We start from the raw sequence: 23,566 nt of genomic DNA, 5'->3' as shown, positions 1-23,566 counted from the left end.
GACTGCAGCTCTGAGTTGTGGGTAGGAGTTAACCTTTCAAAGATCTCTCACTAATTTTTGGATGGTATTCACATTCACATTATGAATTTGGGTAAAGAGACCCATGGTCTTCTCTAAAACCCTTAGAAAGTTTGAGAATCTTTAGAAAATCCTATATAAAGTTTGAAAATTATAGGAGATGCAAAAATGGAACAAAAAAGAAAATCTGAATTCCACACCTGATAAAATAGATTTCCAGTGTTTGAAAGATCATATTTTAAAAGAGATAATTACATTTCCAATATTTGCACTTGCCATTGTCCTTTACAAAACTAAGAAAAATAATGTCCTAGATGCCAAGATTATGTTATCTATCTCTGTATATGAAAATGAAGCTACTCTGACATCAGTGCAGGTCTGAATTGTACAGGAAATATAGTTGGAGAACCATATGATTTGAAGGGAATTTTACTATTATATTACCTCTATAGTAACTAGATTCTGCAGTCTCTAAAGTTACAAAGTATAACACCCAAGGTCAGCAGGGTGCTGAGGCACACTCTAAGAACACAGTAGTCCCACTGACATGGATTAATTCTTTTTCAGTGTCTAGTTCTAAGCAGCTGGGAGTTGGTCTTCCATGACCATAATGAGGCTCAGAAACCTTGGTCTTCTAACAACCATCCAAATAATATTCATGACTGTCCACACTTTCAGAATTTCTAAAGATCATTATGATTTTAGAGGACAATTTTCTTCCCTCTTTGTTGGATTCCTCCACTAGAATATTTGCAAGATGACTATCTTTAAAAATACTCAATGGGAAAACAAACTGTGAGAGGTGACCACATTTATTTATTGTATTTTGAAAAGGAATAATTAAAGATAATTCACTCGGAAAATCACCAAGTTTTAAAACTGTCATCTTACTCTGACTGACACATGTTTGCCGACTGCATCTCAGAAAAAGGTAAATTTAATTCCCAGCTGCAAAATCAGAATACAAAAAAATACATATTTCCATTTTTAATTAATACTTCCTGCACATTCCTATTTTTTTTTCTTGCTTTTATCTTCTACGCTTTTTGTCAATGTTGATCTGTCTGAGTTATTATTGCTGTACAACCCTAACAAGCCTACAGCCTACTGCTTATGTAGCAATAGTACAGGCTGGATCCCTATGAAAACACCTTCTATAAAATAGAAATAACGAAACCAGTGTAAGAATCTTTAAAACTAAATTTAAAATAATGCAAAAACTCCGAATCATTAAATTATCACCATTCAAAAAAGTCAGAATTGAGGTAAAGGAAGATTAAGACTTTGGAGTGACATACTTGTGATAGGGCTGCAAACTCCAGTATACAAACAGCAATAAAATAAGAAAAATACCTACAATGTTTGATATTATTGCTCACAAGAAGATCATATTACTTTTAAGTGCTCAGATGAAAAGGATCATGCAATGAGAATAGATGGCACAGAAAGAGTTGCAAAGAAACAATTTCAGTAAAAACAGGTACCTCTTATGATTTTTTGTGAAGCTTTCCTATGCCTCCCATGTACCTTAGTATGAGCCAGCAAGCAAAGCTCCCTAAGTTTCCTGTGAAATTAGCTTATGGTGATAGAAACAGAAGCTCCTGGAAGAGCCCAACTTCCTAACTTGCCCCAAAAATCAGTCTTAGCATTGTGAAACAAAATGTAATTCTGATCGTAATGGAAGAGTCAGCCTTCGCATCTTATGGGCATGCATAATAATCAAGAAGCAAATATGGATGGAAAGGTCTCAATTCAAGTGAGTAATTTTGTTTTGCTTTTTCACATTAGTATAATTCTTGAAATAAAGAAATAAAATTTATTGCAACAGAACAGGATATGTAAAACCATGTTTTAAAAACTCACAGCTTTCCTGCGGGGAAAAGACACTGTTCCAAAGACATGCATCATTCCAGGTAACCTTCTACCCAGGTCTCTTCTGGCATTTCTGCCAGTCTCCTGTTAACCTTACTCTTTAATTAATTTTCCACTTATTGACACTGGCAGCTGTCATTATGCTGACATTTGTTGTGTCCTTAAGCATCCCTTGCAAATCACACAGTATTTGATCTAGAAAACTGGATTAAAGTAGCAGCAATTATAATGAGCATTAGGAATAGCCCTGACTCTTACATTCTCTGGCCTTGCAAGAATGACTTTGAGATTACATAACCTATTTGAAACTGGAAAGCTTCTAAGCAGACCACCGTGAGGAACTACATTGTCCTACAGGAGAGAAATGAACAGTCACAGTTGTTTCTGTAGCTGTTTTCTTCCTATTTATGTTGAATGGTCTTTAGGACTAAAATTTTAGAGGAGGAGATTGTGGAGGAACAATGAAATATACAGAACAAGCCAAGATTTGTTTCATAAGTGGAGTTTGTTATCATTTTTTTAAACTTCATGGATTTTTATTCAAGCTATTTAGAGCCAGATTTTACAATGTTGATTTTCTGCTCCCTTACTGATCCATCATTAAAAAGAGTGGTCTGAACCTTATTTTGAAAATTGCATTTACAAAATGCTGATTATCACTTGGTGCAACAACACAGCTATAATTGTGCTTGGGAAGTGAGTGGGGAGAACTTACTGGGAAACTATATTCCTTAACCCACCTTTTTATACAGGTGCTAAATAAAGTAGCTCTTTTTTGTGTTGAAAAAGAGCTGAAATTGATTTTTTAGAGTTCTGCTGCATTTGTGAACCTTCTCAATATGCCCCAGCAGGGATTTTCCTGTCTTTGCCTAAGCTTGATGAGATGAGCAGCTTGGAGAAAACATAAAATGGAGCACGCACGAAAATTTGACAGATTCTTTATTAGATAATGGCCATTTTCTTACATTTACAAATCAGTGTATAATATTTAAATAGTCTCATTTTGTGGGTATTCTCTTAATAGTTGGTACTCTTCTAGTTTTGTATAAAACTGTTTGCTAAATGCTCTGTTGCTTTTTACATATGAAAATATGTGTGAGTTGTTTTGATACCCCAAGCACTACAGTTTGGTCTTTAGTTCCAAATATTGTTTAATGTAAAATTCTGTGAAGCACTATTTTAAAATCAAAATTTGTTTAACCCAGGAAAGCATACAGGAGGGTCTAGCTGGTTTATCCACATATAGTTAATCTGTTTATGTTTCTGCTACTCGGAACCATTAATAATGATAAATTTCATGTTGTGGATGGACTGAATTGATTATCAAACCAGGAACAACAGGAAAGCTTGATTATTTTGTTTCTTTCAATAAGACCTAATATCATTAACTTCTCACAATTAAATTCAGGTCCTTCCTATTTCCGAGCCTTAGGAAGGCTTTCTGAGAAAGCGAAGGCAAAGAGGGTGCTGTGCTTTGAACATTTGAACCCTGTTGACTTGAGGGAGCAAAGAATGCTGCAACAGCTGGATGTGTTTGCAAAAAGCATCTTCAGTGTCAGTACATCCATCATGACTAAAGCAATTTACTGCCATGGAGTTAGTGCTGGTCAGAGATGCTATACTTTAAGCCCTTAAGCCCCTGGACCTGCATGCGTCTGCAGAGCAAGCATATCAGCTCCACACTGTCTCTCACCTCAGCTCTGGTTTGAAGACAGCCGATCTAAAGATAAGAGGGAAGGTCATGCTCTATTGCCACAATTAAAAACAGTTTAAAATATGTTAACGAGGAACAGATTTGAAAAAGAATTTGGTACCAGCAAGAGCAGGAGTCTACTCAAAGTTCCTAAGTTTTAACTGTCATGAAGATGCCTGAAGATCAGCACTTTTCTATGATCACCCAAGGTGCTACCTGAAGATTTGTGTGCTCAAATACCTTTAGCAATTCATTTCCATGTGCCTTTTCCCATATTCTGACCTTTATGTGCACGTGATTGTGTGCAACTATAATTGACACTGAGCATTAATCAGACAGTGGTGTGTTTTAGGCCTTAACTGCACTGCTTGAACTGCTGACCTTGAGAGAAAAGGTTTTATATGCCATTCCCAATCCCTTAAGTCTTCCTGTCACTGCAAAGCAAATACTTGGCTTTTATGGATGGATTCAGTTTCAAGTCTGCAGTTTTTCTAATGTTTTCTTAAAATTACAAAAGTGGCTTTCAGAGGAAGTTTGTAAACATAGGCACATTTTTCATTGCACACTTTTACCCATACAGACAGACTTTTATAAAAAAGTGCATGCTTAGATATAAGTGAGAAAATCCCTTATGAAGGAATGTCACTTGTAGAAGTGTCCTGTGAACTTAGAGAAAACTAATACCACAAACAATAGCAGATCATATATTTTCCCATTTGCCATTCATGTTACAGTGGTTGGCAAAGATTTCTTTAACCAAAGTAGAATGAGGACTCCTCAAGATTTACAGTCTCCATCGCCTTTTACATTACACACAATTTTGCAGTTGTGGCAGCTCAAACTTCCTTGAAGAAACTCTTTGCTTTGCTCCTTTTTATGTTTATCTCCTTCCTTAATTTTTCTCACTATTGTCTCTGTGGAATTTTTATAATTTGTCTTTTAAAATATTTAATTGCACAAACACAAAACATACATACATTCTTAAATATTATTTTCACAAGTGCACATTTAAAAGATGAGTATGTGACCTCAAACCAAGATCCAAGGGGACACATGGAAATTAGCATCAAATCAGAGCTATATAAAACTATAGCATGCTTCATCTTGCTGGTAATATGAAATGTACACCTCAATATCAACAGATATACTTTAAAAGAAAATTTGATGCCAAAGTAAAGCAGCTGAGAAATTATTATCATAGTCAATTAGTTCTCAACTACAATGTTAATTTGGTTAATTTTCTTTTTTTCTAACTTGAACCATTTTCCCTAGCATTTCTGGTACTGCTTGTCATATTTTTGTTTCTTGTTTGTAACTCTGAGAAATTCTTACTGTGCGATATTTGAACAGTTACTGCATTAACTGTGATTGCATAAACTACCAAAAGAAGACTGGCTTGGAGGGCTTCTGAAACCTTTGGCAAAACTTGCTTACATCTTCTCACCACGTTAACCTAATGTTACTGTTACCAAAGGTTCTAGACAAGGAAGCAACAGCCAGCAGCTCAGGATGCAGGGTGGGCACAGAGTACTTCAGATATGTGAATTTGTGCTTCAGTGAAACAGCTACTGAGGCACTGCAGCTGACAGATGAAACCCACACAATTAAAAGAAACCAGATGTAAAAAAAAAAAAATACCCAGACAAAAGAAGCTGGATTATGTCAAATAAAAAAGGCAGAGAGAAGTAAACAATTACAAATTGGTTATTAGTTAGAATAAGCAGCATAACTGGGAAAGCCAGACTTTAAGATAAATTCCATAGTGCTACAATCAGCACATCTCCTTCCATTTAAGCCAATGGGAGCTTTTTTGCCAAGGAATCTCTCCATTAAAATTTTGTAATGATACCCTTCCTTACTCAGTGAAGACAGTGAAACCCTCTGGTTGCTTTAAAATTACAAAATATTGTTTCAGAGTCAGCAGTACTTGTTTTTTGCAAGAACATATGCTCATGGGGCTGAGCTAGAGACCAAAGAACTACAGCAAAATATTTCCACTCCTTTTTTTCTCTTTTAAAATCTTGCACTTTTCCCTTGTACTGTCTTTTTCAATAAGGTTTCTAAACCCCTGGACACAATAAGTTTTCCTAAGACGAATCAAATAATGATGGAAGCAGAAAAAAAAAAGAAGACATATACTCATTTTTCCTTGATCAGCATATATTAAATATATAAAATAATATATATAAAGTGAATATAAGGCACCATCCAAATTCATAGCTCAGCCATTTTCAGACCTTTAAAAAAGCTCCTAAAATTTAGTTGTTGAATAGATGTATTAGTCCTGAAACTGTTTGAACCTGATAAATTAATGAAACAATCACTTTTTCTCTCCAGTTAATTAGGCACTGTATCACCATCATCAGAAACTAGGGGGAAATATTTTAGAAACACTCTGCAGTCTAGAAGCATCCTACCTTTCTTTTGCGCAGTTTCACTTGATTGTCTGAATATTCGTGTGTGGCCAAATGATTCCTTACATGTAAACACTGAATGTCTTCTGCTGAACTGACATTTGAAAGGCATTTGTTTTCAGGGGCCACTTGAGGTTCTGTGAAACCACTTTTATCCAGACCATTTTCCACTGCCGGGATGCAAGGGCAAGGAGGAGATTGCATAAGGCCGTTGCTGGGCTGCACTGCTGAGCAGAGCTGTCCATCACCACTGGTGTATGATTCAGAAGAAATCCCACTCTCTACCACATTGCACTCAGACTTTCCAAGCCCGTCTTTGAAAGCATCAGATTTCCGGCGCTGTTGTGCAATTACAGCAGTATGAAGCAGCTGCTTCCCAGACATAATAACTTCTTTCACATTTGGAGAATTGATACAATTTTCCTTCTCTACATCTACTACTTCATTTAAGGCTTCATAATTACAAAGCTCCAGGCTTTGGCCAATACTGCCACAAACATCTTCTTTCCTCTCCTCCTTAGGAACTGTGTCACAGCCAGGTTCCTCAGTTATATCTCCACTGATTCCAGATGATTCAGCTGCCTTGTTACCCTCTGTTATTGGTACCATCTGTGTTAAGGAGCCTGCTCCATTTAAGCTGTGCCCTTCATCTTTGGGTTCACTTCCTACAGCACTGATGTGGTAATTAACACTATCCAGGCTGAGTGCAGAATAGTCATCGTTGTCATCAGACACATGGACTAGAGTTTCTGTGCTCGCCTCCAGAAAATGTTCCTTGTCCTCATGGTTATCATTTTCATCCACCTCCTTTGACACATTTCCCAGCTGCTTTTCAGGGAAGCCAGTCACCTCTCCACTATAGAAGCTCTCTGGAAATGAAGCACATTTTTCTTTCCGGTCCATGCTCAAAACCTCATCTTTTTCCATACTTGTCTGCAAGTTATCAGCTACAAGTCCGTGACGACATGCTGTATTATAGTCCACAGGCTCCAAAGCCAATCCCATCCACTGGGTCACATGCTCTTCCCAGCTTTTCTTTCTGATTGCTAGAGACATGTCATAACAGTTCAGCAGCAGACTGCAATGTACCTTCCACAGAGGACCAGAGGAGATGTCATGGCTGCTGTGCACTGCTCCTCAGGGAGAGAAGGTTTCATCATTTTAACATCTGCAAGAAATAAAAAAGGACTGTGTTATTGAATCAACTCCAAATAAAAAAAAAAAAAAGAAAAAGAAAGGGAAGGAACAGTTTAAACAAAAGTGTAAAACAAGATAAGACTGTGGGACCAGAAGGACAGGAATTTAAAAGACTGTTTTGTTTAAAGTTTTAATACTTTTCATACAAAACTTGACGGCACTCATAATTCAGTATAACGTTTTTTTCTGATTACTTTCCAATATCGAGTAAACAAAAATGCTATAAACAGGCACATGGACAAGCAAGTAGCTCCAGAGCCAAAATTTTACAACAAGCTCCTCTTAACTGTGTCTCTCATAAGATAATAATTTCAATGGGTATAAAAGACATTATAGCTTATAGTTGCTTTGTAACTGTATTTCTTCCTCATCCACAGATAACTGTGGAATGTAGAATTCTGGCTGTTTGCCAAAGAGGTAGAGAACAATTGAGGATTTTTCCAAATTTACCAAATGTATAAACTACTTATCTTCTGAGTGTCTTTGGCCCATTCAGTGGCTCTTATTTTTATTGTTATAATTCATTGTCTTCAGGCCAAGTTGTAATTACAAGTGTTGCGTGAAACTGCAGAGTAAACCAGTTGCTGTGTAGTAATAAAACAAATAAATCATAGAATCATGGATAAGCTTGGGTTTGAAGGGGCCTTTAAAGGTCATGTAGTCCTACACTCTAAAATACAACACTTGGAAAACCACTTTAAGTTTTTGGTGTATTTCCTCATTCAAAAGCATTATATAACCTGAACCCTGCCACACACCCCCCCTTGCTGAATATATTCATGATCTTCTAGTGTAAGGCATGGAGAAAACTGTTATTTGGAGCAGGGCTCTCCAGAAGGGAAAACTGTGAGCCACCCTGGTTAGCTGTAGCTTTGCTACTCACCTGGACTGTCTGGCTCTGCCAGAAGCCTCTGTCCCTGCTTGGGTTTCTGTGTGGGGAATTTTCACTGATTGCTGCTTTAGGCATTCTGTATGATGGCATTTGAGATAATGCATTAATCTTGTGTCATTGCACGTGTATGTTAGCACAAAGAAAATATCTCGTATTAATTTATCAATTATAAAATAAAATTAACAATTTCATTGTCAAAGAAGAAAACAAAACTTCTGGCTCATAAAATGTTAGAAGTTCAAGGAGCAGACACTCCTACTTTTCACTCCCTACACAAGAACTGTCAGCACTTAGCATGGATCTGGTTATTGATTTCAGCAATAAAGAAGATTAAGTAGTGAGTTTGTTCTGGGTCATTTCAGTCCACTAAGGCAAATTCTGATTGCCCACCAGGCCACAAAGCTGCCTTGACAAATCACATGCCTGAAAGTATAAAAGTATTTATCTTGAAAGAAATGCAGAATTATGCCTGGGCAACTGAACCTCCATAAATTATGCCTTGACAAACTGACTTTCAGTATAGGCTTGTACACAGTCCTAGATCTTTAACCTTCTTTTAGGAATGGCAAGCTTCATTTCACATTCACATTTTCCACCTCTGTGGAGACTCTGCTTAAAAAGAACATATATTCATAGAGTATATGAAATTCCATGCACAAGTCATTAGTGTGTGGGAGGCTGTGCAAAATGGAAAATAACACCCAGGCCCAGGCCAAAAATATTATCTGCTTTCAGAGACAAATTTTAGTAGTAAAAAGTTAATACAATTTTATAATTCTCTCTTCTTTCTTGATCAAATATGAGACAAACCCTAAATATTAAAATCTAAAGTCAGAATATTGTATAAGTTATAGCACATTCTTATTCTGATTTGATCTTTATTTCTTAGTGTGTGTGGTCCAAAATTACCAGTGTGAAAAATCAAGAGTGAGAATACTTTCAACTTCTGCTGCACCTTTTCTTGATGGACACTAAAGGTCCTCAACTAGAATAATTTTATAGCCACCACAGTGTTTTGTTTTGATCTTTGAAAAGAGGCATGTTTACTAGAAAGGGCTCAATAATTTCTACAGTCCTCCATGAGCAACATTTTGGTGTTGCATGTGGGTGCAACTTATTTGCAGATTCCCTTTCTTCCCCTACTAGGACGCCACCTTCATCTACTTTAGAGAAAATTAAACACGGTTGCTACAACCATATAGGGACATTTCTGACAACAGCTGAGAAAGATAGTAGAAGTTAAGGGTACAAAGCTAAAAAATGCAACTTCCTGATGACGTACATGCATCCACCGACCTAATTAATGCACAGAAGGCAGGCTCTCACTGAGGTAATGGGAATGTGTTAATCTTACTGCTGCTACATGGACTTAGAGAAGAGGGAGAACAGATCTGTTACTGTTTTTTTCATTTTTTGGATGTGGTGAGTTTTATTTCAAGGGGGATGAAAAGCAAATTTTAGTTTAGGAACCTTTCTGTTTTACTTGCATTATCACTAGCTTTGGCTGCCTCATAGACTGCAGAAAAATTATTAAACAGAGAAATATAAAATACTTGGCTTGAAATGCAAGTATAAATATACTACACGGGATGTACGAATAAATGTAATAAATATACTACATGGGACTTTTATTGTTCTCTAATAAATGAGTGTGTGTTAGCACTTAATATGAAAATCCACAGTACATATGTCACCTCTCCAGGCAGCTTCACCAGCAGTTCCTGAAATCCCCTCATTCCCATAGTGCATGAAGGAGCTCAGAGTTTGGTGACAGCTTACTTTTCTTCTGCTCCCTCTCCACTCCTCAAAGACCATGTTAAACCATCCAGCTTAGAAATTATTTCCTGCTCTAGTTGCTTGACACGTAAGGGCTGACAAGAAAATTTCTCTTCTACCTATCTGTTTAGGACAACTTGCTTCATTTCACCCACATGCAAGCACATAAGCTGTACCTTGGAAGATTCACAGCTCCAGACCTCTGGAAGAAATTCTCTGCCAGAGAACCAAGTGCACTGCCACTTTGCAGTGGCAGAAGAAAGGGTTCCTGCCTCGATCACCACTTTTCTGCTATTGCTACTCTTTTTTTTTTTTTTCTTGACATGCAGCATCTTTTACCATCTGAGAAATGCCCCTTCAAGTCCATTTGTACTTTTGCCCTAGGGAAGAAGTATCCCCCTTTCTCACTTTCTATTCTTGCCATGCCACAACCAAAAACCTTTATAGCTGATTTCTGCAGAATTTTATGGCTGTCAGATGAACCATTATCAGTCTGTTGAAATGTTTTGCAGAGTGAAAGCAACTTTTTTTCTGATCAAAACATCTATCAATATGATACTGTCTACTCAGCTGTTGCTATAATTCAGACATAAATTTTGCTTTATTTTTAACAGCATTGTTTGGTATTGCTTAGTACTATTAACTTTGTGAAGAACAAAAATTTGAAACAAAAATACAAAGGATAAAACTTCTGGTGAAAATTTCTTGATCCTGGGTTTGAATTAAGGAATTTTGACAATGTTGACCCAATGAAGGTAATTCTTGACCTACAGAAAGTGAAACTGAGCAACGGGTCATCATACTGCAGCAGAAGCCCATTCAAGATCCCTCTATGATGCTTCACATTGTTTACAAAACTAGATGTTAATTTAAATGGATTTTGTAATAATTTACTGCCTATCTCACTGTAAAATATAATATTAATGAAAAGTAGGGCAAACCATTAGGTTAGCTTATTTTTGGAAACTTTGTGTCTAGTCTCACAGAACTGAGTGACTTTACAACTGATAGAGCAGAAAATGATGATGAACTGGTATGCTCTCTTATAATTAGCCTGTCTAACATTTTCCTTCAATTAGGATTCCTGTAATTTTTTTTTTCCCAGAAAAACTCATATTAAACTTCTTGCAGCAGGAGTTCAAAATACAAACAGAGAATTTCTTTTTTGTCATGAAATTCCCTTCAGATTTGGCTGTGCTACACATTTTTCAAGATATGTTTTACCTTCTCTTGCTTCCCTCCTCAAGGAAAAATCACTCTTTACATGAACTATCCTTACACAAACCCAGTACTAGGACTGACACCTGTGAAAGCTGCATAGGTAAGAACTGAGTCTTGGAGCTAGGGGGAAAATGGAAAGGGAAGGACACTTGAATATTAGGAGCTGTGGCTGTGCAGATCTGTCAGAGCAGCTTCCCTTCTGGGCCTTAGGACAGGACACATAAACATCCCAGCTAGAAGAATGCAAGGGCAGAAGCACACAACCAGGGCTCTCTGGTCCTACATCTTGTCCCTCAAACTTCCAGGATATGGGAGTGGATCCCTGTTTTTCCCAGAGTGGAAGAAAGAGATAAGGAGAGAAACATGGGGCCATGCAGCAATAGCAGCCACCACTCAAGCCCAGGCAGTGAACCCCAGGCCATTAGGAGAAGGACTATGGCAAAAGCAGGCTTAAGTAACACACTGCTGTGCAGGACACTTGGTGGCATCTCTGTATGGCCAAAGCAAGCACTGCCACTGACCCAGGTGTGACATCTCTGTTGCCTCCACCAATTCCTCCATTCTGACAATTCACCAAATTTGACTGGCACCTCGCAATAAATAGAAAAGCTTTGGAAGGAAATTGCAGAGAACACAGGACAGCTCACAAAGTCTGTGGCAGGAAAGTTTCTGAGAGGGCAACCATTATGCCAGTGGAATTTATTATTTGCAAATGTTTTACACAGGATGCAAATCTTTTCTTAAAAAAAAAAAAAAAGGCAAAGCATTAGCTTATTAATGTAAACAAAGATGAAAGACTGTTTCATTACATTTTTTACATAGCAGGAGGATGTGAGCAATGGAGATCAAGCAGAAATATTTATTTTTTAATCATTATTTTATCTTCATTGGTCTGTGACCCCAGTCAGCAAACTTTGTTTAAGGAAGTCTAAGTGAACAGGGTCTGTTTCCTATAAACTCATCTCACATCTCCTGGTCTGGCTTGCATACAGTAACTCCATACCAATCTCTGACACAGAATGTTGTTTACAAATAATTTGAGATAAAACATAAGCCTCTAGGTCTCCACTCAGCTATTTATATAAAAGATCTCCTGCTTTTAAAATGCAATCCTTAATTTTCCTATTTCCTGGACATAGACCACCTTTTGGATTTCACTGAAATGGAGGCTTACCTTGTCTGAAGTTTCTACATAAAAAAATTTGCAGTGCAGGGTTTTAGACCATGCTAAGCCCTGCTGTCATAGAGTAGAAATATAAGGATTGTTTTTTGTGGGGTATTGATCTATTAACCAGATGCAATTTTTTCTGATTTCTTTAATATTTAAAATAAAATGCTGAAACCAGTTTGAACTTATAATTATTTAAACATATTTACAACTTTATGCTAAAAATCAGAATTAGCATAGTACTCATAAGACAAGTATGTCTTCAGAAGGAAATAATAAAACAATTTAAATATTTTCTATAACTTTTAATGGTCAGGGTTGCATGTGTATAAATGTGAACACAGACTATTAAATATAGGTGTTGCTGATTTTTGTACAGACAAACACAAACACATCCCGATATTGTCCTTTCACAGGATACTTGTCCTTTTCTTTGATGAGATCCTACTGCTGGTTACCAGCAATGAGCCAGTGGACAGAAGTAGAGACAAACAGTACTAAGTCCACCATACAAACATTCCTTCCAGCATACCCTACCATGCAGGATTTTAAAATTGCTGCCCAGATATGGATCAAACAGCACACAACTGCTAACACCTCCCTGATAAGTTTGAGGAACCAACTCCTGTTGAAGCATCTGGTAGGAGAGATCCAAAGGACATAAAGTGGTTGGGAACCAAATATTAGAATTGCATAACAGTGCTCAAATGAAATATAATTGAACTTGTAACTCTGAAAGGTGTCCAAGTAACCCTCTTTGCACTAAGGAACGAAAGGGGATTCACATGTAGAGAGGGCAAATCTGGGGAACTGCAAAAGGGACATTCTTCCAAGCTAATGGCAAATGCCTTTGGGGTCAGAGATGGGCTTTACTCGAGAGAGAGACACAGAGCCAGAAGGGATCCTGAGCAGGGACTGGAGTATAGGTACAGAGGAAGTACAGCCTTTCTAGGATAAGAGACTTTTTCCAGTCTTCCTCTTTCTGATCATTAAAAGGAAGACAAAGTGGAGGGATTTCTGGCCCTCAAACCCCCTTCTCCCTACTAGGCCTTATGAGTGGTGTCTCCACAGAGTGAGAAGGTGGCAGAAACGGGGGAGCTCTCTGCACTCTTAGCCTTGGGTCGCTGTGAGCAATGGCTGGATGAAACAAAAGCTGGTTTAAAATCAAATAAAAAAAAGAGGACTTGATTGTGAACTACATGCTTGCAAATCTGATTTCCATATGCAGTTAATTGGCTAAAAACCTAATTAATAATGAAAATATAAATTAACAAAAATGAAAAACTAAATATAAAACCAGAAGTTCGAATATGTGACTGATTTATTTATTTTTATATAAAGAGGGAGATTGTTAATAGTTTTGTGAAGGCAGGTATTAAAAACTGGGGTTTTTTATATTATTCAGAACAAGAAAAGAAATAAAATGATAAAATTTGCTAATTTCACCAAATTGAAATGGAGAACTAGGAGATTAAACTGCATATGAAACTCTCTGTACTAAACAAAATGGCATCCAGTGATTAAAAATGCTTCTAATTATAAATGACTATTAAAGTCTATTATATCATCTACCAATCCAGAAACAAACCCAAAACTAAGTTACTGTGGCTGTTAATCTGCAACTGAATTTCAAGCTCAGTTAAAATTCAAAGATACGTAGCACAATAGGCAAAAAGAGAGGCTGAGCATACAGGGGCATCATAAAAAATATTTTCTAAATTCTTGTTATGCAATGACCTGAAAACTGCATGTAGTGATGGTAATTCCATCTCAAAACCAGAAATAGAGTAGGAACACATACAGAAAAAAACAACAGAAAGGCTCGGAAAGTATGGTATAACTTCTGTCTGAAGAGCCATGAAATACGAGAGCGCTTCCTATCTGGGAAAGAGAGAATTCAAAGCCTTATAAAAGTCAACAGTATCGTGAAGAAGAACATTTATTCATTGTGCCTCATACAGCAGGAATTTGCAGAAAAGCGAAGTAGAAATAGAAAGCGGAAATATTGAAATAGACCAAAGAATATTTTTTTTGCTTGTCCATGTAAGTAAATAAAGGCTATAATATATAATAAATATAAACTACTGCAAATCATTTGTTCTTTTCTGTTTGTTTTTTGTTTGTTATTTCTGATATAAGAACTGCAACACAAGAAATTAAGCAAGCCATGTACCTGAAATCATTTTTCTGATTTAATAAAGATTTCCTCTTTCCTTCAGGTATCAATTTCACTATACCTTTAGCAAACTATTTTCTTTTCTTCTTCACAGATTCTGACATATGCCATATATGCTCATTACAGTTTGCTGTCACTGGAAATGTCTAACACACTAAAGTTTGTAAACATCCATCCTTTGGAAGATATTTAACATGTTACAGAGACTGATTCTGTCCAGCAGCGTTATAAAACCTCAATACATTAGACACCACAAAATGTAAAGTCAAGTTGGCAAGTTATTCATTCAGAGACTTCAGAAGTCTTGCTTGCTTTGTGAAATATTATTGGCTCCTAAGATATGAGCCCAAACTTTGTCAATATGCCTTAATGTATGGCTTTAAAACATAGACCATCATGGAGTTCTTTTATTTTCTCTTCCTCAAAAAGCAGCTGCATTACCAGTGCCCATCATCATACAATGAAGAGCTTTTACTTGTAGCCAACAGGTGATTACAGTGGGTTTTAGCTTGGTTGTATTTGTATTTGGTTCATTTCCAGGGCTGAGCCTCAGATTAGCCAAAGCTCTTCCTCAAGGATGAGAAAGGGGAAATGACTGGATCCAAACTGATCCACAGTTATCCAGGCTTTCTAGAGACCTATATAGTTTACACCTAAGTTAATTATCAAATCAAAACCAATTAAACACTGCATTTAAAATATCCAACTTTGTGTTTCTGCCCTATTTTGAATAGTCAACAGTGAAATATTATTTTCTCAAGTACTTATAGCACTATGGTACCACTTTACTGTAAACTTTACTGTAAACTTTAACTGCCATTTGTTAATGGCAGTTTAGTAATAATTAGCATTAAAGTCTTTTTAGCAGTTATGAACATCCATCCCCTTTACCACAGTATCATTCCAAACTGAAAACAGCCATCAAATTTATAACTGCCCACTAGAAAGTAAAAAGGTTTTAAGCAAAAAAAATAGTTTCTAGCATAGACTTTTAAGGAAGAAAATTAGACCCATCTAGCAATTTGGATCTGTGAATCTGCTGGTCTTCAAAATTTAGTAGTGTGAAGGTTATTATAGATACTGTCCTGATTCCATAATTTAAATTTCTTGTTCGTAATAAAAGTATTCTAAGGTGTAAAGGTTTAAAGTCTTCTTTTTCCATAGGAAGTTTATGTGGAAAATTCATCACTCAGCCAATCCTCTCCCCAAATAATTTTGGCTCTCTATTCCCAGAAAATAGAAAAGATAACATATAGATTTCTTACACCTCCTTTCACTCCCTGGTTGAACTGGAAGCATCTTGAAAAGACATTAAATGAGAAAAGGTCATCGCATGAGACATTGCAACCTAGAAAACTGTGGCTATTATTTTTGCTCCTGAATTAAGGAAATGTTTTTCCACAAATATGTCCCCCCTTCCCCCAAATAGAAGAAATTTCATTTTCTTGCCCACTCAAGTGAAAAACGAATCTTTTAGCTACAGGAGGTCTTTTTGAAAACAATATGAACTAACCAGATTTATTCCTGTTGCCTTTTAGATTTAAGGTTCTAATATGAGGTTTCTATTTAAAAAAAAGTTGCTGCTGTTCATTATAGCCATGAGCTATGAAACCTCCGTAGTATGAGGCACTACGGACAATCACTTTTGGCAACCAGCCTTCTTACTGAATAGTAGGGGGCCTGTTTTCATTCCTGGTGTAGACATGACTAAAAAATATTTTTGACATTATTTTGCCTATACTTTGTACATGAAGAGCTGAAAATTATTTTCTCCCATTGAGAAAGACAAATATTTTATCACAGAGAGTCTACAGAGAATGACTACTGAGGTGGCTGTTGCTTTTTGGTGGGAATGAACCATTAGCAGAATCATTCAGAATCCCCTTTTTTTGCACCTGTGAAAAAGTACTGAGGGCAAACTAAAGAAATATTTCTGGAATGTAGCTGAAGATGTGAAAAACAAAAATTATTCAAAATGGCAGCTGTACCACTATTTCTTTGAAACCAGAGAGAGAAATAACACATAATGTACACTGAGTACTTTGTAAATGCACTGGAGGGCCTAATTAAATCCACTTCCTCCAAGGAAGGGAAAGTAAAACTTTAATTTATCCTCCAGGCTGGTGAAACTGGGAGGAAAATGCCTGCATTCAAACCTAACCCTGAAATAGATTATTTTTCATTATATTATTCCTAATATTTTGGAATTCAGGAAACATGTCTGTCAAAGGACTTTACAGAGTATATGTATCTCACCTCTATATCCCCTTTCTCTCTGACACTCATAGGCACAATGTGAATATATCTGCTACAGTCAATAGACATTCTCCACAGTATTTTCCAGAGTGTCTCAATTCCAAACTCGTCTGCTGATCTCCTGATTTTATTATGATATTCTTCTACTCAGCATCTGCAGCCTGCCTGGAAAGATATGCTCAGCCCTGGAAATTGCTGTTGCTGAGTACATAACTACAGGAAAAATAAAACAGATGACTTGTGAGTTCACATAGAGATTTTCCCTGGGTTTTAAAACTAATTCAGATCTATTTCCTTTACTGGCTACCAATTCTCTCACAACATGCAAAAGCTTTTAAAAAATCTTTATATCCACTGTGGTATATCCAATTAAGCTGACAGCGACTCAATGTTTGGAAGTTGTCAGTGACATCTGCACATAGGTATTTGGTGGTACTAGAGTGTAAAATTGCTTCTGTATTTGGAATCCTCAAAGCCCAGGTTTTGCTGTGGAGGATACAACTCTTAGGAACTGTCCTTTCAGAAAAAGCTTCTCATTTTAGTCATTATTGAAAACTATCAACTTTCTCTGATAAAAGAGTGTGAACTGAAGATAAACAATTCAAGCAAAATGAAAAAGGATATCTCAATTTAGCTGCAGACAAAAATTATGTAATGAATTTAACAGTACAACTTCTAGTGTGTTGAGCCTCTCAGGACTGCTAAGAATTGGATTGTCAAGTGCTCCAGACTGAAAAAGTAAATCCAAAGAAAGTTGTCCTCACCCTTTACATGTCGGTGTCATTTATGAGAAAGATCATGAGCAGGTCAGAAAAGGCTCATATTTTGTGATAATCTTAGCAAAGATGCTAGTAATACAATATTAAGGTTATGAAAGCTTGTTAATAAGGTAAACAGCTTTAATAATGTAAACCCAATTGCTTTGGCCTGGCATATTTGTCACTGGTTCCTCTTGCCCCTTCCATCTTCTCTTAGCTCCTTTAGCAGAACAACATGTTGCAATGATCCTCCATTCTACTCCAGATTTTCCTCACTTCTTAGTCTAATGATGTTTATTTCAAACTCACCACCGACACCTTCTTATCCCAAAATTTTTTATCACAAGGTGAAATTTCCACAAGGACCACGATGTTCAACTTGGAACATTTATTTGTTCTAGCATTAAAGACTATTTGTAGTATTTTAATCCTTTTGTGAAACTCTCACCAATAAGACCTATCTACCCAGAAACTCTACAACTGATAAAGAGTGAGCAAGAACTAATAAAAATTCAGAGGTAAGAAAATTGATAATAAAATTTCTTAAAGTTCAAGGGCATTTCATCTAAAGCTAATAGATTTTGACACAGGAAGTATCACAACCATCAGGAAGTATCACAAATTGCTGTAAGAAAAAGAAGAGCCTAGATGAAAGTGAAGGTTAGAAGTAAAGAGTGCACATTATGTGTGAAATTGGTTTTAATGACGCACACAGCTTAAGCAAACTTTGTATTTGGGGTGTGATGGATGTAAAATACACCAGAGATCAAACTGGGCATTACTAATCTCAACATTATTAATCTCTCATTAAAAGGAAACAAGAAACTATGGTAATAGTGAATTTTAAATAATCTACTAACAGACTGCTCTTAAATAACTAATACCTGAAAGCATCAACAAATGCCAATGTTGAAATATAATATAAAACATATTGAAGTTCAATATCAGTAGTTATTACAATGGAATAATGTTCACATATGACATACATAGGATTTACATGTAAAAATTCTAGAAAATTTGGGTTTGAGGTATAATTTATGCATATATAATATACATGTATATATATATATATATATATGCATACAAACATATAATAAAAATACACCTGTGTATCCAGCCAGTCTTCAAGTCTTACCAAGAATTCAGTGATCCTCTTCTTCGGCTGACATATTTAAAGCCCTTGTGGACAAGGACATGAGCAACCAGCTCTGGTTGAGCCCACTTTGAATAACATGTTGGATCAGAGACCTCCAGAGGCTCTCTCCAAATAGGAAGGAAATCAAGATTTGACACTTCTGGATATGCTATTTCAATTGCTCTGGCCCTTATGTTACCCTGTTTTTGTCTTTTTGCTTTTAATTTTGTAAAAAGAACAGAAGATCGACAACGCCCTCATACTTTGTTTTTTCTCCTGACAAAAAAAAAAAAATAGAAAATGGAACCAGATGAATAAAAGAAAAAAGGAGAATACTCTAAAATATAGCTAATTTTTGACAAAAGAGGAAAACATTTGTAAATTCTTTTCCTCCTTCTGCTGCTGCTGTCCTCAGGGAAGCTTTATAACAAAGAAGATACATTCCAGCAACAAAATTCATGTTAAGAACAACAGAAAACTATTATATAAAATGTGGCTTAATATTTCTGACAATCAAGAAAAATAAAATTAAGTAACTTTTGAGACTTTACGAAAAAACCAAAAGGGGAATCCTTAGATTGCTCCGTCACCTAAGGAACAATTTTTGAATTTATTTTAAGCCCAGCACTTTAAAAGAATTTCTGTAAGCCTTGCCTATTTCAAAACTGCATAGCCAAGCTGTTGTCTTTACTTTTAATTTTCTTTAAGGAGGGATTGCTTTGTGTTACAGAGGTATTTGTGAATTAGGCCTAAATATACAAACTTTTTTTCCCAGTGTTCTGAGTATGAAATTTGACATGAAGGTCAACAGGTACAAGTTAAAAAGAAAATTAGTTTTCAGGCACATAAATTTATGTGAAGGAAAGCTATTTGAATAATTCCTATTACATGGATGTAACCATTTGTGTTAATTTTTCTCAATGCTGCAGACATAAATTCATTATTTCCTTCAAGGGAGTCATTTGATCCAACTGCTTGGGCTTGTTTTTCTTGTTTCACATAAAGAACTTTAACGTTTCTGAAGGAACACATCAAGGTCAAAAAACTCTAGATGCTCATTTTCCATGTTCATTATTGTTGTATATCTATAAAATAATTTTCAGAGGTTTTTTTAGACTGTAAATTTTCTGTGAATCCTTTTTCTTGAACAAGCATATCTTAAAAATCCAAAACAAGGTAAGCATAACAGAAAAATTAGACTAAGTAGAACCAGAAGTTGAATAGTGATTTGTCTCCAGGACTTTCATTTAAACCTTCTAAATTGAAAATGCAGGCATTTATCAGTGTTGTATTTTCTTATGGAATACAAGAAACTTCAGGGTTTAATGAGAAAATATTTTCTGGGTTCTCTTCTGTTGTCCACCCTGTAGTTCAGCGCCTCAGGCGTCAAGTATTTTCATCTGCAAGTGAGGTCAGGTGAGGTCATTATATGCTTTAGACCCCAGAAGTGGTGCTGCAGAAGATAACTGCTTAATAGGGAAAATTTTCTCCTGTTTAACTGCAGCACTCACTAATTCTAAATACGTGCACTTATACTTGCAGCAGCAAGCCTGGGAACACAGCTCAGTAAAAGCCACTAAAGCCAAATCCTTTGAGACACCAATGTTCCAGCAGAAATTTCACAAGGATGACAAAAAGACTCAGTCAAATTCCTCTCAACTTCCCAGTTCCACCACTTATATCACAGCTCTCCCAAACCAGAACATCTCACTGGAGAAGACTTGTCCATAAGGAAATATGTGATTGTGATATTAAAATTCACCCCAGAATATACTCAGGAACAATTTGCTGCCTAGTGGTTGTTCTCTGTCCAGTTCAGATGCATTCCCTTCACAACTCAGAGCCAATTCTGACTGCCCTGAACAATTTTCTTCCTCCAAATGGCAGTAAAGTGTACAGTTCTCAGTCTATTGCAGAGGAGATATTTGACCCCATTCTGGAATATCCTTCATGTCCTTTCACACCACAAAGTCATTTCCTTTCACAACAGTAATTTTGAAGAATAGTAAAAGAAAAGTCAAAAGATTCTCGAAATACATGAACAGAAGACTTCTCTTTAGTTACCAATCTGGCCAATAATTACATGGAGTCTTAATGATGCATGAAAGAGAGAAAGAAAGAGAGAGAGAGAGAGAGAGAGAGAGAGAGAGAAAGAAAGAAAGAAAGAAAGAAAGAAAGAAAGAAAGAAAGAAAGAAAGAAAGAAAGAAAGAAAGAAAGAAATAGAAAGAAATTTTCAGATTACTTATAAGCAACAACTTTCAGGAAGACAAAGAATAATAGATTTACATTAAAAAATGCTTCTCATACCCAGAACAAATTAATAATTAAATCACAACTTTACATAAAATATAAATGCATTCACATATTAGTGAAAGATACTATCCTGTTTTTCTCCCTAAACTCCTTAACAGCAGATTCTTGTTATTTTTATTAGTTACATGTTTACTAGAGTAACAAGAAAAAAAAAGTAAATCCATGCATCCTCCCAAAAATTATAGTCAGCTGACATTTACTGAATCTTACTTTACCTCTTCTAAATGCTAGCACAGCACACAGCAATCTCTGTATCTAATAATGCATTACTAAAAATAACCTAGTTTAGTTAAAGCCAACAAATAAACCTTGGAATTTAGAGTATACACCATTAAGACTGTGTTGTCACTTCTATTACAAATTTCATCTAGGACTGAGAAAAGGATAGAGACCTAGCCCAGAGAGGTATAACTGATCTAGCTACCTAAAATACTCCTCATCATCATTACCGCTGGAGTGGAGAGAAGGGAAGGTGGGGAGAGAGAAAAAAAACATAGCCCTAAATGCCTTCCCTGTTGTTAAATGAGGTGAAAAAACCCAAATCACTCCCACCTAACTTTCCTATTTAATGTACATTAAAAAATACGCAAGCAATACCATACAGCTCTATTTATATAAGAATGTAATTAAAGTTGAGCATTTCAAGCATATTTTTAAAAGACGAAGAAAAATGCACAGAACTTTTTTTATAGGTCTAGCATATTTTGATAAATGGATTTGTTACAGTTTGCAAGTAAATGTATATTTTTAAAGATTACAAATTTTTTTACCTCTATTTCTAGTGCTGAGATCCTGAATGCAGAACACTCCAGTGCTGGATACTGCTTGTTTCTTTCCTGAGGTTTTTCTTACCTTCTTTTTTTTTTTTTTCCTTTTCTTTTTCTTTTTCTTTTTTTTCTTTTAAATAAATTTTTGATAGCTGAAAGTGCAGAGAGATTCCAAGACAGCCTTACCTAGATGATGAGAATCAGGAATTCAGACATGACCTCCCTAAAATCCTTGGCCATTAGAAGAAGAAAAAAGCCCAAACAACAAAACGAAGAAGCAAACAAACAAACAAACAAAAGAGCCTAGTCCCAGCTAGCTCCTGCTAGCATAAAAGTTCAGATTTCGCTACTGAGATCATTGCTCTATTCTGAGCAGTTTTGCTCAATGTGTGATTCTAACAAAAACACCCTCTGCAGCTGGAGGGAGCCTTAGCTAAGCACGAGCCTGTCAAGCTTTTCCCAGTGACTTCTGTCTACTAAATTCAGACTGATGTTTTGTGAAAGGGGGCCTCAACAACCAGGCCCAGATTGCCTGAAAAGTATTTCCTGCCTTTGAGAGAGAGAGAGGGAGAGAGACAGCGAGCCTGCCTGCCTGCGCCAGGGAGAGAGCACAGAAATGGAGGGAAAAGAAAACGTCAAGAGCGAGTGTTTCAAGGCAGTCAGCTTTATACACTGCTGGGCTATTTCTGCCAGAGGAAAAAAATCTGTACTACAGCTCCATAATGTAAAAATGTATTTAAACCTATCCCTCCTGGATTTTTCTTTTAAAAAAATATTTTATGTTTGTTTAATGCTCATGCAAAGGTAACAGTTATCCAGAACAACACGAGAACATTTCTGAAACACCTGGTCTTTGACGGCAGGTAGTGAGAAACATGGTCTAAACTTAACACATCACAGTGACAAAAGGTCTAGGACTATTATGTCGGACAAATATCCACAGTTAGGCAGATTCCATTTAAAGAAAAATGCTAAAATTGCATTCCTACTCAAGAGAATAAGCTGGATCTTAAGAAACAATTCTACAGTTTAAATGCAGTCGTGTTGCAGGCAGTAGAATATGTTGCTTTACCTCTTTTGAGAATCCTCCAGAGTCGCACAAATCCAGGTCTGCAAAAGCAAAAGGACAGACTCCATCTTGATCATATTAGTATTTTGCTGACATAAAACACTTGTAACTACTTCGTTCCAGTTTGACAGGGTGCCTGAATCATGTCTTCAGAGTAACCCACTGCATCTACATCCTTTGCTCTATACAAATTTAGTGAATATCGTCTGTTTATCTTTTCTGCTTTCTTCTGCCTTCTCTGAACGACTTCCTCTTAGCTGTTCCAGCCTGAGAACTTGGATTACCATTTGGTTTTGATTAAAACCAGACGGACAGCTCTGTGGATGTTTGAGGGTAGGCTAATGGAAATTACTAGTATGGCTTTAATTAGCGTATTTATTAGTAATAAATATTAGCTAGTCACATAACAAATTCTACTAATAAACACATGCAAACCCCCATCTTTGGCCACTGGTCTCATATTTAGGTGAAATAACTTACTTAGTATTTATTTTATTTAAGTCAGTGTGACTCATAATAGTAATCAACATGTACAATTTAAACTTTTTTTACACTTACGACAGAAAGTAGTGCTGTTGCTAAGTTTATTCATCTTACCAGGTGGATCAGTCATACGTCACCTACTGTTTGATGACCCCTTCAGCTGGTGTAAATTTCTTTATTAATTATTGGTCTGAGTAAATGATTTTATGGTTATTGATCAGGTTATTCATTGGAAACTTTGGCCTTTTTCTGGCTTTGAGAGGGAGCTACAGAGGAAACACATTGCAGATGTTTTTGTACACAAAATAATGTCTGAACATTTACTGACCAGAAAGTCTGTGTTCAGCAGGCCTGCCA

The 23,566-nt window shown here is 36.3% G+C and overlaps 1 protein-coding gene across 3 annotated transcripts in view; it reads right to left on the bottom strand.

Annotated features, from left to right (window-relative positions):
* The window catches only part of DLC1 (DLC1 Rho GTPase activating protein), a 216,539-nt gene extending 193,530 nt beyond the window's left edge, over window positions 1–23,009 (bottom strand). For 2 of the 3 annotated variants that reach the window (XM_059844764.1, XM_059844769.1), the window contains exons 1-3: window positions 22,730–23,009; window positions 21,661–21,843; window positions 6,001–7,165 (exon numbers count right to left, since the gene is read on the bottom strand). In XM_059844764.1, the coding sequence (XP_059700747.1) occupies window positions 6,001–7,053 (1,053 nt within the window). In that variant the 5' untranslated portion in view covers window positions 7,054–7,165; window positions 21,661–21,843; window positions 22,730–23,009. The remainder of the gene's footprint in view (window positions 1–6,000; window positions 7,166–21,660; window positions 21,844–22,729) is intronic. The other variant, XM_059844765.1, reaches the window with a different exon arrangement.
* Between the last annotated feature and the right edge of the window lie 557 nt (window positions 23,010–23,566).

The sequence above is a fragment of the Haemorhous mexicanus genome, chromosome 4 (assembly GCF_027477595.1).
Source record: "Haemorhous mexicanus isolate bHaeMex1 chromosome 4, bHaeMex1.pri, whole genome shotgun sequence".
NCBI lineage: Eukaryota > Metazoa > Chordata > Aves > Passeriformes > Fringillidae > Haemorhous > Haemorhous mexicanus.
This window is presented reverse-complemented; position numbering and strand designations above follow the sequence as displayed.